The sequence below is a fragment of the Podarcis cretensis genome, assembly GCF_951804945.1.
Source record: "Podarcis cretensis genome assembly, chromosome: 8".
In the NCBI taxonomy this organism is placed as follows: domain Eukaryota; kingdom Metazoa; phylum Chordata; class Lepidosauria; order Squamata; family Lacertidae; genus Podarcis; species Podarcis cretensis.
Genome location: NC_137177.1, coordinates 10,533,757 through 10,549,495, shown reverse-complemented (window position 1 = coordinate 10,549,495; position 15,739 = coordinate 10,533,757). Strand labels below are relative to the sequence as shown.

The window sequence follows — 15,739 nt, the reverse complement described above, 5'->3', positions numbered from 1 at the left end:
TGAACTTATTTAAAGACAATTATGATAAATGTTGGACAGAGGTAAAGAAAGATCTAGAAATATGGTCGAATTTGAAGCTTTCCTTGTTAGGCCGAATTGCAGTGATTAAAATGAATGTATTGCCTAGAATGTTATTTTTGTTTCAGACATTACAAATTGTGGATAAACTGGATTGTTTCAAGAAGTGGCAGAAAGATATATCTAAATTTATCTGGCAGGGCAAAAAGCCCAGAATAAAATTTAAGATACTTACTGATGTAAAAGAAAGAGGGGGGTTTGCCCTGCCGGATTTGAGACTGTACTATGAATCGGCAGCTTTCTGCTGGTTGAAAGATTGGCTACTTCTTGAGAATGCAGATATTCTGGATTTGGAAGGATTTGATAATAGGTTTGGTTGGCATGCATATTTATGGTACGACAAGGTTAAAGTTCACAAGGGTTTTAAAAACCACATTGTTAAGAAAGCATTATATAATGTTTGGATTCGGTACAAGGATTTGTTGGAAAATAAAACTCCTAGGTGGTTATCACCTATGGAGGCTAAGGAGGTGAAGAAACTTAATATGGAATCCAAATGGCCAAAATATTCTGAAATTTTAGAACAAGAAAGCGGTGAATTTAAACTACAGAGTTTTGAGAAATTAAAGCCCAAGGTGCGAGATTGGCTTCATTATTATCAAATAATGGAAACCTTTAAACAAGACAGGAAAATTGGCTTCCAGGTGGAGAAATCGAAATTGGAAACAGAACTGTTAGAACCCAGTACTAAGAATGTATCAAGAATGTACAATTTGTTGCTGAAGTGGAATACAATAGATGAGACAGTTAAATCAGCTATGATTAAATGGGCACAGGACATTGGACATGACATTATGTTTGCTGACTGGGAACAGTTATGGACCACCGGTATTAAATTCACGGCATGTAATGCCCTAAGAGAAAATATTATGAAAATAATTTACAGGTGGTACATGACCCCAGTTAAGCTTGCGAAGATTTATCATCTGCCCAATAATAAATGTTGGAAATGTAATGAAACTGAAGGTACCTTCTTTCACCTTTGGTGGACCTGCCCAAAGATTAAAGCCTTCTGGGAAATGATTTATAATGAAATTAAGAAGGTACTTAAATGTACTTTTCACAAGAAACCAGAGGCATTTCTCTTGGGCATGGTCGGCCAATTGGTGTCAAGGAAGGATAGGACTTTTTTTATGTACGCCACTACAGCAGCAAGGATCCTTCTAGCAAAGTATTGGAAGACACAAGAACTCCCCACACTGGAAGAATGGCAGACGAAAGTGATTGACTTTATGGGATTGGCAGAAATGACTGGCAGAATCCGTGACCAAGAGAAAGAGACGGTGGAGGAAGACTGGAAGAAGTTTAAAGCTTATCTTAAGAACTGTTACAATATTGATCAGTGTTAAAATGTCAAGGGGAAGGAAGATGCAGAATTACAGCTGAAAATGTTTGATGACTTAAGGTGAAATTGAGAAATTTAATAAATTTAAATTTAATTGGCTAAAAGGGTTGCTGAAAAACTGTAAAATAAGGATGCAAAAAGGGTGAGGTATGGGGAAGTCCGAGAAAGGAGGTTTATGAAAATGAGGTTAAGAACTTATATTTGTGTGTTTGTTTGTATTTGTTGACGTTTTTATGTTGTTGCTGTTGTTTTGTTTTAAAATTGGAAAACTAATAAAAATTATTATATATATATATAAAAAAACACAAGGCTACCACTCTTAACCACTACACCACACAAAAGAGGACATCTTCACCCCGGTGTGTCTCCCCTTTGTTTCATATACAGCCCAACAAGATAACAACAACCTCCCAACAGCATACAAATTGAACTGGCCAATGTGGCATCCCTTTTGAGGATGGTTGACTGCTGAAGGAGGAGACCTCCATCTGTTTACCTTCCCTTTACCCCTTTTGCCAAAGCCCTGGATGATTTTGCATCGTGTTGAACATCTTGCTTTTATACTCACTTGCCTACCACCACCACAGAGCCCAAGATGGCGCATGTGGTTCTCCTGCTCCTCAATGAATCCCCCCAAACAACCCCGTGAGGTAGGTTAGGCTGAGAGGGAAAGTGACTGGCCCGAGGTCACAGTTCATTGATGGCTGAATGGGGATTCGAACCCTGGTCCGCCAGGTCCTAGTCCTACACTTAAGCTGGCCCTCAAGGTGCCTGCCCATTCCTGCTCCCTGTCTTCTTACCAGGCGCCTCTTCCACCAGCCGGACTCCAGCATGGTATCTGGTAGACTGAGGAACTTCAGGCCTCGGGGACAAATGCGGCCCTCCGGGGCTTTATTCCTGACCCCTGGGATGCTCCACGTGCAAGACCCCTCCTTACACCCTTTGAGTGCTTTGGCCTGAGTGGAATGTGTCCTTGAAATCCGATAATACCGCTTGAATGTTTGGGTGCTGAAGAAAGGCACGCATCGAATTAGCCTGCTGTTTTACGGCTTTGGGCATCCATTAGCCTTGAGAGACAATGGAGTGCGCTTCCAGGGGTGAAGTCTAAGTACTGGAGAATCGCAGCGCCTGCTGTGGCTGTGGAGACTGATAACTGCTGCCTCCAGCGTTGTTTTGGCTGCATTTGCAGTGCCAAACTGAACTCACTGGGGTGCAAGCCTGGGCAGCGTGTTGGGAGGTCCTGAGCTGCCCAGAGGACAATACCTCCCTCTGAGCCTCACTGATGTGGTCCAAAGGAAGGCAGAGCAATACGTTTGGCACCAGCTGGGCAGCAGGAGTTGCCGGAAGTTGCAAACAAGGCGCTATCCCACCGTCTTAGGGACTCCACTCCACATTTGTGTAGCATTCACTCCTGAGCCTTTTCTCCTGAAGATGAGCCGCAAGGCAGCCTACTTTGCAAAGGTAATATTTGCATGAATTGTTTGCCTCTGGCCCTGCCTGCCCTGGCGTGTGGCCCCCAGAACGTTTCGAAGCAAATAATGTGGCCCTCGGGGCTGAAAATCTCCCCCTCTGAATGTAAGAACTGAATTTAAGAGTGGAAACATGAGACACTGAGAGACCTAAAATTGACAGGCCTTTCCATCCTTATGAACTGTGCCATGTTTCCTAACTGTGCCTACTCAGAAGTAAGTCCACTGAATTCAGTGGGCCTTACTCCTGGGTAAGTGGGGTTAGGATTGCAGCCAAGACTAAAGCATGGCAGTTGCCTGTTCTCCTTCCCTCCCTCCCTCCTTCCCTCCCTGTGTTGTTGCGTCACTATAGCAGACTGTAGGCTCTTTGAGAGCAGAGACCTGTCTGTGTTGCCTAGCTAGGAATGGACATTGAGGACACTCCACTGATAAATAATCCCTTCTGTGCATGGAAGGGACGGCAGCTGATCTCCCCCACCAGCCCCACAAGAACCCAGTGACCCGCTTTCCCCCACACCTCTGGAGTTGCACTACGGGGCTGAACTGCCAGGACTCAGCCTTAGTCACCTTGAGATGGTGCAACTCAGAAACGGCAAAATAAACGAACCAAAGAAGGCAGGGATGTGTCGAGCTTGTGTTACGGTGCCCGTTTCCTTCCTTTTTTTCTGCAGGACAAAAGGAGAAACAGGCTGAGGGGAGGAAGCGAGTGTCGCAGGCAGAGGGACGTGGAACAGAGGGACCCAGACTTTGTCCAGAGAAGAGACTCTGCCCTTCCATCCGTCCGCCCTGATTCTTGGAAGAGTTTGAAGTTTTGCAGGCGGAAAAGGCGATGGGTCTCCCCAACAGCCGACAGGGAGCACGGAACGTCATGCTTCTGGCAGGTAAGCTGAGGAATTCAAAATTCAAAATTTGACTTTGTAATTCAGAATTTATATGATGTGATTTAATTTGATGTGATTGGCCAGTTAATAAAAATTATTGTAAGCTGAGGAAAGGGCAGCGGCCACAGGTTCAATCCCTGGCTCTCCAGATTGGGCTAGGATTGTCCCTTCCTTGAAACCCTGGAGAGCCGCTGCCGTTCAGTGTAGGAAAAAGAGTCATAGAATCACAGAATTGTAGAGTTGGAAGGGACCCCGAGGGTCATCTAGTCCAACCCCCTTGCAATGCAGGAATCCCAGCAAAAGTTTCCCTGGCAGATGGCCACCCAAGCTCTGCTTAAAAACCTCCAAGGAAGGAGAGTCCACCACCTCTAATGGGAGTCTGTTCCACCGTTGAACAGCCCTTACTGCCAGAAAGTTCTTCCTGACGTTTAGTCGTAATCTCCTTTCTTGTAAACTTGAAGCCCTGGGTTCGAGTCCTACCCTCCGGAGCCGGAGAAAACAAGCTGGCTCCATCTTCCAACGTGGCAGCAGCCCTTGAGATATTTGAAGACGGTTCTCATATCTCCTCTTAACCCAGCTCCTTCAACCGTTCCTCATAAGGCTTTGGTTTCCAGACCCTTGAGCTTCTCAGTTGCCCTCCTCTGCACACGTTCCAGCTTGCCGATATCCTTCTTAAATTGTGGCGCCCCGGTTAGGTGGATCAACAGCCTGGTTGCACAAGGTGCGGGGCCAGGAGGGGACATTTTGCCACTTGAGACGGGGCGGGGGGGGGAACCTGCTGCCCCCAAACCACAGCCTGCCTCCTCCTTGCAGCAGGCACACCTGCAGCTGAGAAGATGGCAGCAAAGCAGCCGCCGCAGCAGAACAGCTCATTTTCACGGAGAATCGTGCATTGCAGGGGCTTGAAATAGAGACCCTCAGAATCCCTTCCAACTCTATGATTCTAGGGTGTGCCCATGGAGGACGTGGTGGCAGGGGGAGGCAAGTGGTGGGATGCACTCATGATGGGGGAGGTGGCAGGGGGTGCCCTCAGCCACAGGGCACAATTGGTGTTGGGGTCAGGGGCATGCCATGGCAGTGGGCAGTGTGCTCCTTGGACCCAAATCTGCCTCCTGAGCTGACCACCTTTCTCCTTCTCATGGGCAGGCTGGCCCAATATCTTCAGTTCAGAAGAGCAAACTTCCTCTTTTCCCCTTCAAGGTACCATTTTCTGCCACACCCTGAAGCACAGAAACACCCAGCTTCCTTTGTCCTTTATGGCAGACTCTCCAAATGCCTCTCTTTTCCAGCGACGGCCCCAGATTTACCAAAGCTGTCCCAGTTTCTGATTTGATCCTGAAATCCCCCATTTTTCCTTTGTTGCTGTTTAGTCATTTAGTCGTGTCCGATTCTTCGTGACCCCCTGGACCAGAGCACACCAGGCACTCCTGTCTTCCATTGCCTCCCGCAGTTTGGTGAAACTCATGCTGGTAGCTTCGAGAACACTGTCCAACCATCTCGTCCTCTGACATCCCCTTCTCCTTGTGCCCTCCATCTTTCCCAACATCAGGGTCTTTTCCAGGGAGTCTTCTCTTCTCATGAGGTGGCCAAAGTACTGGAGCCTCAGCTTCAGGATCTGTCCTTCCAGTGAGCACTCAGGGCTGATTTCCTTCAGAATGGATCAGTTTGATCTTCTTGCAGTCCATTGGGACTCTCAAGAGTCTTAGGATGTCCCTATTTTCACCTGATAAATATTGGAGTGTACAGTAGGGCGTCTCTATTTCCATCAGAGAAATGTTGGAGGGTATGGAGTTATCCGACCCCCCCCCCCCCGAGCCAAGGAGATAAGTAACTATGCAACCATTAGAAGACATCTGGAGGCAGACCTGTATAGGGAAGTGTTGTTGTTTTTTAATGTTTCATGTTTCATTTTGTTTTTATCTATGTTGGAAGCCGCCCAGAGTGGCTGGGGCAACCTGGTCAGATGGGCAGGGGCAAGAATAATAAAACTGTTGTTGTTGTTAAGGAATAAAGGTAAAAGTAAAGGGACCCCTGACCATTAGGTCCAGTCGTGACCGACTCTGAGGTTGCGGCACTGGTCTCGCTTTACAGGCCGAGGGAGCTGGCGTTTGTCCACAAACGGTTTTCCCAGGTCATGTTGCCAGCATAATTAAGCTGCTTCTGGCAAAACCAGAGCAGTGCACGGAAACGCCGCCTACCTTCCCGCCAGAGCGATACCTATTTATCTACTTGCACTTTGACGTGCTTTCGAACTGCTAGCTTGGCAGGAGTGTTAAGGAATAAGTCTATTAGTCTTTAGTGTTAAGACCAATAGATGTTTTATTGTTTGCCAAGAAAATTATGTGGCTATGGTTATTTTTGTAATTTGTGTGTAATTTGGTATTTGTGGTTTTTTTGTGTTTTTTCCCCCTTGTTGTATAAATAAATAAATAAATAAATAAATAATATTATTTTTTTTTTTTTAAAGGAATAAGACGCCCCTATTTTCACCGGAGAAATGTTGGAGGGTATGTTATTGTGTGTGTTAGACCACTGCCCTGTAGAAGAAGTCTTAGTCCATTTTTCCTCCCCTTTCCTTAGGTTTCCTCCTAAGCTGCGTGTTGCAGCTGGTGCCAGCACAATTTCAACCCCAGTTGTCTTTGACCCCTGAGCCAACTGAGCCTTTTCTGGGCAAGGATGTCAAGCTGTCTCTGAGGAATGCCCCCCAGCAGTTCGCGCAGTGCCAGTGGTTCCGGCAAAGCCACTCGAGGAGAGCAGAGCACATCTTCACGCAATTTGGGCAGAGGCAGCCAGAAAAAGGCCCCGGACACACTGGACGGGAGACGTTGAGAGACGGGTGCTCCTTGTATATCGCGAGGTTGACGCAGTCCGATGTGGCGAACTACACCGTGGTGATTCAGCTCGGCCCAGACCAGCAAACAGGCCAAGGGCAACAACTTGTAGGGAGAAACTTCTCAGCCTCTTTTTATTTGGAAATCTCAAGTAAGTACCAAACCGCTCGGTCGCCACCTTTTTCAAGGAAAGGCTCCTGTGTCTTTAACCACAATGTAACAGGGAAAGAGCCATCCTTTTTTACTTAGCGTTGCACCAGAGGCAAAAGTGAGCAGGGTGGAGAATGTTAAGTTTTTCCTTCTTCTTTTTAAATTGCTTTTTATTGAGTTTTAAATTGGTTATTCATATACATATTCCATTCACTCTTTAACATATATTGCACACATATAAAAACCAAACAATAACAACATTTCTACACAATATTTCTTCCCACCACCTCCGTGCGGCTTCTTCTATCTTTGTTCTCTTTTCAGCTGTGTTGTTTTTCCTTACTGCCTTTTTAATACGTAATATATCTCATCTATCTGACCTTCACTTCGCAAAATTTAGTCGGAACATATCAAGGGTTTTTATCTGAGAACAATGTTTCCCCAGATAATCTTTTACACATTCCCACTCCCCCTTTGTTTTTTTTTGGGGGGGGGGGTTGTGTGTGGGTTTTTGTGGGTTTTTGTTTGAGATTTTGGTTTGGCTGGTTCCTAATTGCCTCTGTCATTCTTGCTAATTCCAAATACAATTTATCTTGCCATTCCTCCTTTGTTGGTGTCCTTCCAATTTCTAGCCATTAACATAGAATGCTCAGTTTTTCCTTTGCGCAGGATGTTAGTCTCCACACACAAACACCTCCCTATCCTCTGTCCAGGCAAGCGAGAGGCATTGTCGAAGTTCGGGGGCCCAGTCCCACCAGGCAAATGCCCTCAGGGAGGGTCTGGAGCAGCAGTGCCCAGGAAAGGCATGGCCTGGGGAGGATTCCAGGGGCCAGTGAGAGAGTTGTGGAGGGCCGGAGGTTCCCCCCAACATTTGCCGCTTGCTGCTGCAAATGTTCTCGCTGCTGCCAACTGCAGCGGCGCTTTGTTTAGGGACGATTGTAATGTTTAATAGGTTATTGTAGTTCAGTGTTCTGTTGGAAGCCGCCCAGAGTGGCTGGGGAAACCCAGCCAGATGGGCAGGATATAATTATTATTATTATTATTATTATTATTATTATTATTATTATTATTATTATTTCCACACCATGAAAGGCTTGCCTCTGCCAGTCTCTGCAGACAGGCCTCCTATATATCAAGGGCACAAGAGCCGCTGGAAGAACGGCTGATAAAATTACTGGAGCTGGCTGAGATGGCGAAGCCGACATGTTTAATTAGAGAAAAATCATTGGTTAAGGATTGGAAATTTCTTATGGACTTTTTTGCAGGATAGAGGAAATGAATGTGTAATATCGGGATTTGGATATTTTAAAAACACTACTTGATAGAAGATAGAATGGTTGTGGTTTAAGGAACGAATGTCATGTGTAGCTGCAGGACAGAGAGCCAAAAGCAATTTAATCTCGTCTATTTTATTTTATTTTCTTTCTTTCTCTTCTCTCTCGCTTTCTCTTTCTTTAGGTCTCTCCTTGTCTTGTGTTTTCTTCTTTCTGGCTTTGTTCTTTCTTACACTAAGTAACTGTTTTATCTTAGCACATTATAAAAAAAGCTACTTTGCAATGTGTATGTATTTTTGTATCTCTATGGATGAGTATCAATAAATAAGGCACAACAGCAGGCAGATTTTCTGGTCAGCTGGCAACCCCTAATTTGATCTCAGCACACTCCTATCAATTCACCATCCTTTTCTGGAAGTTTTGGCTCTAAATAAATTTAAAATTGTAGGGTCAGAAAAGACAGTGAAAAGTTTCAGCCTTTTAAACCAACTCCTGTATTCTTCCCGGGGGGGGGGGGGGGGGTAGAATGTTGTTGGAAGATTTTCCCCAGTATTTGCCTAGGGATGCAATATGTCCAGGGTTTCCCAGACCTATCTGAGATTTGAATGTCAGGGGGGGAAAACACACCTCTGTCTGGATTTTTGCCCATGCTGATAAAAGCTTCAGCTGCTCATTTCAAGGCTATTGACCAAAAGGCGTAGGAGCAAGGACTATGAAAAAAGTGGCAATCCAACAGGGGGAGGAGCAAAGTTATTTAAGGGTAGTTTGGCCCCTTCCACATAAAGTTGCTAGTTGACCGGAAAGGAAAGGAAAGCAGATAGGCTGCACAAGCTTGGTTTGCAGAAGCACAGTGCTAAACATTTGGCAAAGTCTGTGGGTCTGGCCGCTGATTGGGGCACAGGAGTGCAAGCTGTGAAATAAGTTAGCAACCTGCTTTCCAAATATATATATACCGTATTGGCCGGAATATAAGCCACACCTTTAAAATTCGAGGTGAGGGGGGAGACAATACCCGAATATAAGCCGCTCCCTTAAAACTCCACAGGCACTCACAGCCATAAATGGCAAATGTAGAAGAAAATCCTACAGTGATATCGTAAAAGCCCATTTTTGTAAGGTCTCAAATTTAATGCTTTGCCGTATTTTTCGCTCTATAAGACGCACCAGAATTTGGAATTTGGGGGAAAATACGAGGCTTATATTCAGGCCAATACAGTATATTCAACTCTCATCCTGAGCCATGTGAAATCCTCACGAATTCTATTTTTACAGGCCTCATGTCCATAAACCTCAACCCACAGCGTCCTGTTCAAGGTCAGGACCTCACCCTGACCCCACAAAATGCCCCAAAGCAATTAAGCTTCTGCAAATGGGTCATACACCCCAGGGGCGGGAAAGAAAAAGTTCTCGAATACGACCCAGAGGACACAGACCAGCAAAGCTTGTCCCAAGGCAGAACGACTTTGAGGCAGGATTGCACCTTGCATATCAGGCAGCTTGATGTTTCTGACACCGGCAACTACACGGTGAAGATCGAATCTCTTCTGAACCAGCAGCAACAACCAGGGCAGGGGACGTTCCCCCGGGAACCTGACATAGGAGACTTCCAGGTGCACAAGGGACAGATCTATCTTGACGTCCTCCAACAATCTGGCAAGTATCCATCCTCTCCAAAGCTCTACACCGTACGGCAGCCACCTGCTTAAATAAACAATGACTTCTTCCTTTTTGGGCCCCTTAAAAGCGTTTTTAACATCATCAAACCACTCCATCGATTAAACATTGAAACCCCACTGGGGGGGGGGGGCGCCAAACTTAACATTCGCATTCCAAGGGCAAAACATTTCCTTGGCCAAGAGGAGTCCCTTGCAGCGCTTTCTCTCCTGCTGCGGTTGAACTTCTGACACCACTGTTGCACTTTTCCAAAGAGTGGTGGAAAGCAGTGGGATTGGTTGCAGGTCTTAATTTCCATCCGGCTTCCCAATGAAAGAAACGCAAACCTGGGGGGTTGGCTCACAGCATGCTGCTGTCCTGAGCAGGTGCTGAGTTGCTGTGCTATGGAGACGCAGATAGTCTGGTCTCTGGAGAAGGCCAGGCAAGAGTAGCAGAAGGCAGGTCCTGACCATAAACTGATCAACTAGTCCTCCTCTCTTTTAGGTCCTGCCCACACTACGTATTTAAAGCACTTTGATGCCACTTTAAACTGTCATGGCTTCCCCCAAAGAATTCTGGGAAGTGTAATTTGCTATGGTGGCTGAGAGTTGTTAGGAAACACCTGCCCCCTGCCCCTTACAGAACCACAATTCCCAGAATTCCCTGGGAAGAGGTATAATATATGCATGCTATACCAGCGGGTGCCCAATATGTGGTCTTATTTATTGGTTTCTGTTACACAGTTTGTAGTCCAGCATCCATCTTGGACCAGCTCTCAAGAACTCAGCTCCAACTGTTTCTCAAGAGAGCAGTTTGCCTTTTGGCCACTAGGCGGCAGCCACATAAATATATACAATATTGCAAGGGGGATGGAGAACTGGTAGCTCTGTGAGGGGAATTGGAGCTTCCTAACAACCCCCAGCAACTTTTCAGCAGACTACATTTCCCAGGATTCTTTGCGGAGAAGTTGTGGCTGTTTAAAGTGGTATGGTATTCCTTTCAACATACAGTGGAACCTTGGCTCCTGAACGGCTTAGATGCCAAACAAATCGGCTCCCGAATGCCACAAATCCAGAAGTAACTGTTCCGGTCTGCGAACGTCTTTCAAAAGCCAAATGTCCAAAGCGGCTTCAGCTTGAGTGCAGGAAGCTCCTGCAGCCAATCAGAAGCCGCGCCTCTGTTTTTGAATGGTTTGGGGAGTCGAACGGACACCCGGAACAGATTAAGTTTGAGAACCAAGGTACCACTGCATAGTACAGACAGAGCCTTGATCTAAAAAGTACTTAGACTGAATACTAAGAAGGACCCAGCCAGATGGGTGGGGTATAAATAATAAATTATTATTATTATTATTATTATTATTATTATTAGACAGGACCTTGATCTAAGAAGTACCATATTTTTTGCTCTATAAGACTCACTTTTTCCCTCCTAAAAAGTAAGGGGAAATGTGTGTGCGTCTTATGGAGCGAATGCAGGCTGCGCAGCTATCCCAGAAGCCAGAACAGCAAGAGGGATTGCTGCTTTCACTGCGCAATGATCCCTCTTTCTGTTCTGGCTTCTGAGATTCAAAATATATTTTTTTTCTTGTTTTCCTCCTCCAAAAACTAGGTGCATCTTGTATTCTGGTGCATCTTATAGAGCGAAAAATACAGTACTTAGATTAAGTACTATAAAGTACCCCGCCACAGGTTGGAAGAGGGATCCCTGCCTCATTCTCTCACACTGGAGAGAACGCCTGGTCTAAAAAAGTTCATTCTGCCATCTTGGGACTTTAAACTATTGTTTCAGCCATGTGCAAATCAGTGCCATCCCATGCGCACTAGTTTGGGGATGCTTTGACCTCTTCGAAATAAAGTTGCCAGCTTACCTGTATGGCCAGGCGGTGGGGACTTTTGGGTACATTTAATTTACGCAGATTGATTCACTACCTAAGCTGTTTATTTAAGGTTTATTTAACAGTTGGAAAGACCTTGTTGCGTGGGTGTTGGAACGCACCTCCAGATCTCAACAGGGCAGCTGTTTGGAGCCGAATTCTGGATCAATGCTTTCATTCCCAATCCTTTTCCCCCTCTTTCAGGTCATGACCCCCAAAAAGGTAATTACCCCCAAAAAGGTCGTGCCTCTGCCTCTTTGACCTACAGCGCAGCCGTCGTCGCTGGGACGTTGCTTGGATCGCTCGCCTGGGCAGACGCCCTGATGCCCGTCTTCTCCGGGCTATTCTGTGAGTGGCACACGAACCGCTAGGATACGCAGCTTCAGAAATGAGGATAAGGTTCTCTCTCTTGAGGGCTGCTGGTCATAGTGGCAGCAGGTCTCTGAAAAGCAGCCACTGGGGAATGAGAGTCCAGCTCGTAGGCTTCTCAGAGGCTTCTGGTGGGCTGCTGTGACGAAAGGGTGCTGGACCAGACAGACCTTTGCTCTGACCCAATGGGGTTCTTCTTAAGTCCCCAGAGATGGGAATAAGGACCAGTGGCAAAGCGTTTTGTTTTGGCCCATATGCTACATGCATCATTGGCCATCCCACACTCTCACACAGACAATCTCAGGCTCACACACTATCATACCTTCCAACACGACATGGCCCAAATCCGGGACACCATCTTTCGGGTCTGAAATCCTGCACAAGTCACATGGCCTGTGTGAGATCACAGATCTGGGTAAAGCACTTTTTCGGGGTGAGTTTCCGGCCTGAAATTGCACAACCGCAAGGCTCCCAAAGTGGCCACTGTTCTCTCTCAGGAAGAAACGGGACGTCCCAGTTTTTTCCAAAGCAGTTGACAGGAATGCACCATACCTTTAAAGCAAACATGTACAGCCCAAAGAAGCCTGGGAACTGTATTATTATTTTTATTCATTTCATTTCAATACCACTTTATATTTTTAAGAAAAATCTGAAAGCGGTTTAAAGGTAAAGGTAAAAGTACCCCTGCCCATACGGGCCAGTCTTGACAGACTCTGGGGTTGTGCGCCCATCTCACTTAAGAGGCCAGGGGCCAGCGCTGTCCGGAGACACTTCCGGGTCACGTGGCCAGCGTGACATCGCTGCTCTGGCGAGCCAGAGTCGCACACGGAAACACCGTTTACCTTCCCGCTGGTAAGCGGTCCCTATTTATCTACTTGCACCCAGAGGTGCTTTCGAACTGCTAGGTTGGCAGGCGCTGGGACCGAGCAGCGGGAGCGCACCCCGCCGCAGGGATTCGAACCGCCGACCTTTCGATCGGCAAGTCCTAGGCGCTGAGGCTTTAACCCACAGCGCCACCTGCGTCCCGTTAGCGCCACCTGCGTCCCGTTTACAGCACATTAAAACAATCCAGAATCAAACATTTCCAAAGGAAGTCAAATATAAAGTATTCAGCCAAAGCAACATAATTAACAGGAAACTAAAATATTATCTTAAAAGATTTCAAAATAAAACATTACAAAGGAGGTCAACTACAGAAGACGTATTTAACAAAAGTCGACAAAAAAATCTTAAACATTTCAAAAGAAAACATTGCTAAGTGAAGTCAAATGTAAAATGCACATTTAAAACAGAACCATTTACAGAGCTAGGACCCCCCAGCATAACAAACCACAGTTCCCACGATTTATCGGGTGGGAGGGGGGAATATTCTATAAATGTTCCAGGGTTTGAATTTCCGCTGAAGCACAAAGCTCCCTTGGCCACCTTGAGCCACTCGCCCTGTCCTGCCTAGCAGAATTGTTGTGAGGCGAAAATAGGACAATCTCTGTGTTTCTTTATTGCTGGAGGAAGGCCAGGATGTGGACGTACTTAATGAACCCATTTCCTCCACCCTTTTAGGCTCCCTCATTTCCCTGAGGCGCAAAGTCATCCCGTGAATGATGAGTTTGGCGGAAAGTCCCTAACTTTTGCAAGGTATGTTGACAGCCTGTTGGGTTGGTAGTGACAGCGGGGGCTCGATCTCACAGGATCCACAACTTCTGGGGCGTTTGCTCCTTCCCCAGTTTGGGCTCAAATTCAGCTCGTAGGAAACCAGGGTCGTGCGGTGCTTCTCCTCCCCTGCCCAGAGCTAGGACGCCAAGAAAATCCATAAATTCAAAGCCAACTGATCAGAAGAACCTTGCGCAGCCTGCTCCTTTGCCTTTAACAGCAGTTTGATCTGCATGAAACATTAACTAGTCAAACTGCTTTGAAGCACAGCAATGAAGACATCAAAAAGCCATGTGGACCTGTCTATCAATAAAGGCTTTCCAGGTACCCTAGGTTTGGGGCTTAGCCAAGTACAGTGGACGCTCGGGTTGCGAACATGATCCGTGTGGGATGCATGTTCACAACCCACAGCGTTCGCAATGCACAGTGGCATGTCTGCGCATGTGTGGGTTGCGATTCAGTGCGTCTGCGCATGCGCAAAGCGCAATTTAGCGCTTCTGCGCATGTATGACTGCTGAAACCCGGACGTAACCCATTCCGGTACTTCCGGGTTTCGACGGGTCCGTAACCCGAAAATACGCAACCTGAAGCATTTGTAACCTGAAGTATGACTGTAGCTCAGTGGGGGAGAATCGTCTTGCACGCTAAAGGTCCCAGGTTCAAATCCTGGCATCGCCAGGTAGGGCTAGGGGAGATCCCACACCTGGCAGCTAAATGGACTGGTGTTCTGATTTGCTACAAGGCAGCTTCTGCCCTGATTCCCACTCAGGCCCTGATGACATGAGAGTGAGGAAAAGGCCTTCTTTGAGGCAGAGTAGAGGTCAAGTCTCAGCACCAGGTAGCGACTCATGCCTGAGTGACAGGAAAGACAAGTCCAGTTGGGCTGAAAGGGCCGGTTCCAGTTTACAGAGAGTCCAAGATCTGGACAAGCAGTCCAGAACTGGGCGGAATCAATAGGGCTGTCCCATCGGGCAAGGCTTGCTTACTCAGAGGACTCTCCTGCCTCACAAGACTGTTGAGTGAAGGCGGTCACTGTCTTGGAAGAGGGTCTGTTCCCAGAAATGGGGGCACCACCAGGGCCTGGGTGACCGAGCCGTGCCCCGCTGCTGGAGCTGCTTCCTGCAACCCTGGCTGTTGGCTAGGGTAGAGTCCTACTTCCCATCTAGAGCTAGGGTTGCCATATTTCAAAAAGTGAAAATCCGGACACAAAAGTTGCTGAGAGCCAGTGTGGTGTAGTGGTTAAGAGCGGTAGACTTGTAATCTGGTGAACCGGGTTCGCTTCCCCGCTCCTCCACATGCAGCTGCTGGGTGACCTTGGGCCAGTCACACTTCTCTGAAGTCTCTCAGCCCCACTCACCTCACAGAGTGTTTGTTGTGGGGGAGGAAGGGAAAGGAGATTGTTAGCTGCTTTGAGACTCCTTCGGGTAGTGATAAAGTGGGATATCAAGTCCAAACTCTTCTTCTTCTGTTGCTGTTGTTGTTTTTTGACCAAAGTTGCTGAGCTTTTTTGTTTGTTTGCAAAAAACACAAAAAACCACAAAAAACACAACCACTGAAGTTTTTGAGCTATTTTAAAGAATAGCTCCTTATCTAAACTTTCGACGTGGCTTTCCCAGCTGGACACTGCTTATGACTGTCATATTCCGGCTATATTCGGGAAATTATGGACATATGGCCACCCTGTCAACCATATCTTGGGAGGGACAAATTCCTGCTTCCTCTGGACCTCCTCTCCCATCCCCTTCCTTGTCCGTCTGAGCCTCCTGGGCCTGGCGTCACCTCTGGACTCAGGACAGCCTCCTGTGTTCCTATGACTTACCAGAGAGTGGTCGTTCTTCCGTCCTGGCATTGGAACCTGCCATCTTTGGAAAACCCTTTCCTGGGATGGTTATCTTTTAGGCAGCAGGCTAAGTCCATCCCGCCTTTCCAAAGCATTTGGTTCTAAGGAAAAGCAAGAAAGCAGAACCTGGGGTGGTTTCTGTAAACCGGGGACTGTCCCTGGAAAACAGGGGCACTTGGATGGTCTTTTTAAGAGGCACAAGCCACTGCAATCCATTGTGGCGTTGGAAAAAGCTGGGTGGATTTCCCCCCCTGGAGCAGGTGGCAGAGCTTGAAGTAGCCACCAGGTGGCACCAGGCTTGACACCGACCACAGCGGCAGCCT

The 15,739-nt window shown here is 46.9% G+C and overlaps 1 protein-coding gene and 1 long non-coding RNA gene across 5 annotated transcripts in view; both read left to right on the top strand.

Moving 5' to 3' along the window:
• LOC307221389 overlaps positions 1-15,739 on the top strand; it is a 188,619-nt gene that overhangs the window by 171,715 nt on the left and 1,165 nt on the right. The window contains exons 1-3 of one of the 4 annotated variants that reach the window (XR_013841355.1): positions 10,390-10,758; positions 11,762-11,905; positions 13,487-13,561. This is a non-coding gene — a long non-coding RNA (uncharacterized lncRNA). The other 3 variants (XR_013841356.1, XR_013841357.1, XR_013841354.1) reach the window with 3 other exon arrangements.
• Positions 3,234-9,749, top strand: LOC307221291 (cell adhesion molecule CEACAM5-like). The gene is made up of 3 exons (XM_079985721.1): positions 3,234-3,773; positions 6,354-6,755; positions 9,301-9,749. Exons 1-3 carry the CDS (start codon positions 3,722-3,724, stop codon positions 9,732-9,734), a joined length of 888 nt encoding a protein of 295 aa, XP_079841847.1. The 5' UTR covers positions 3,234-3,721; the 3' UTR covers positions 9,735-9,749.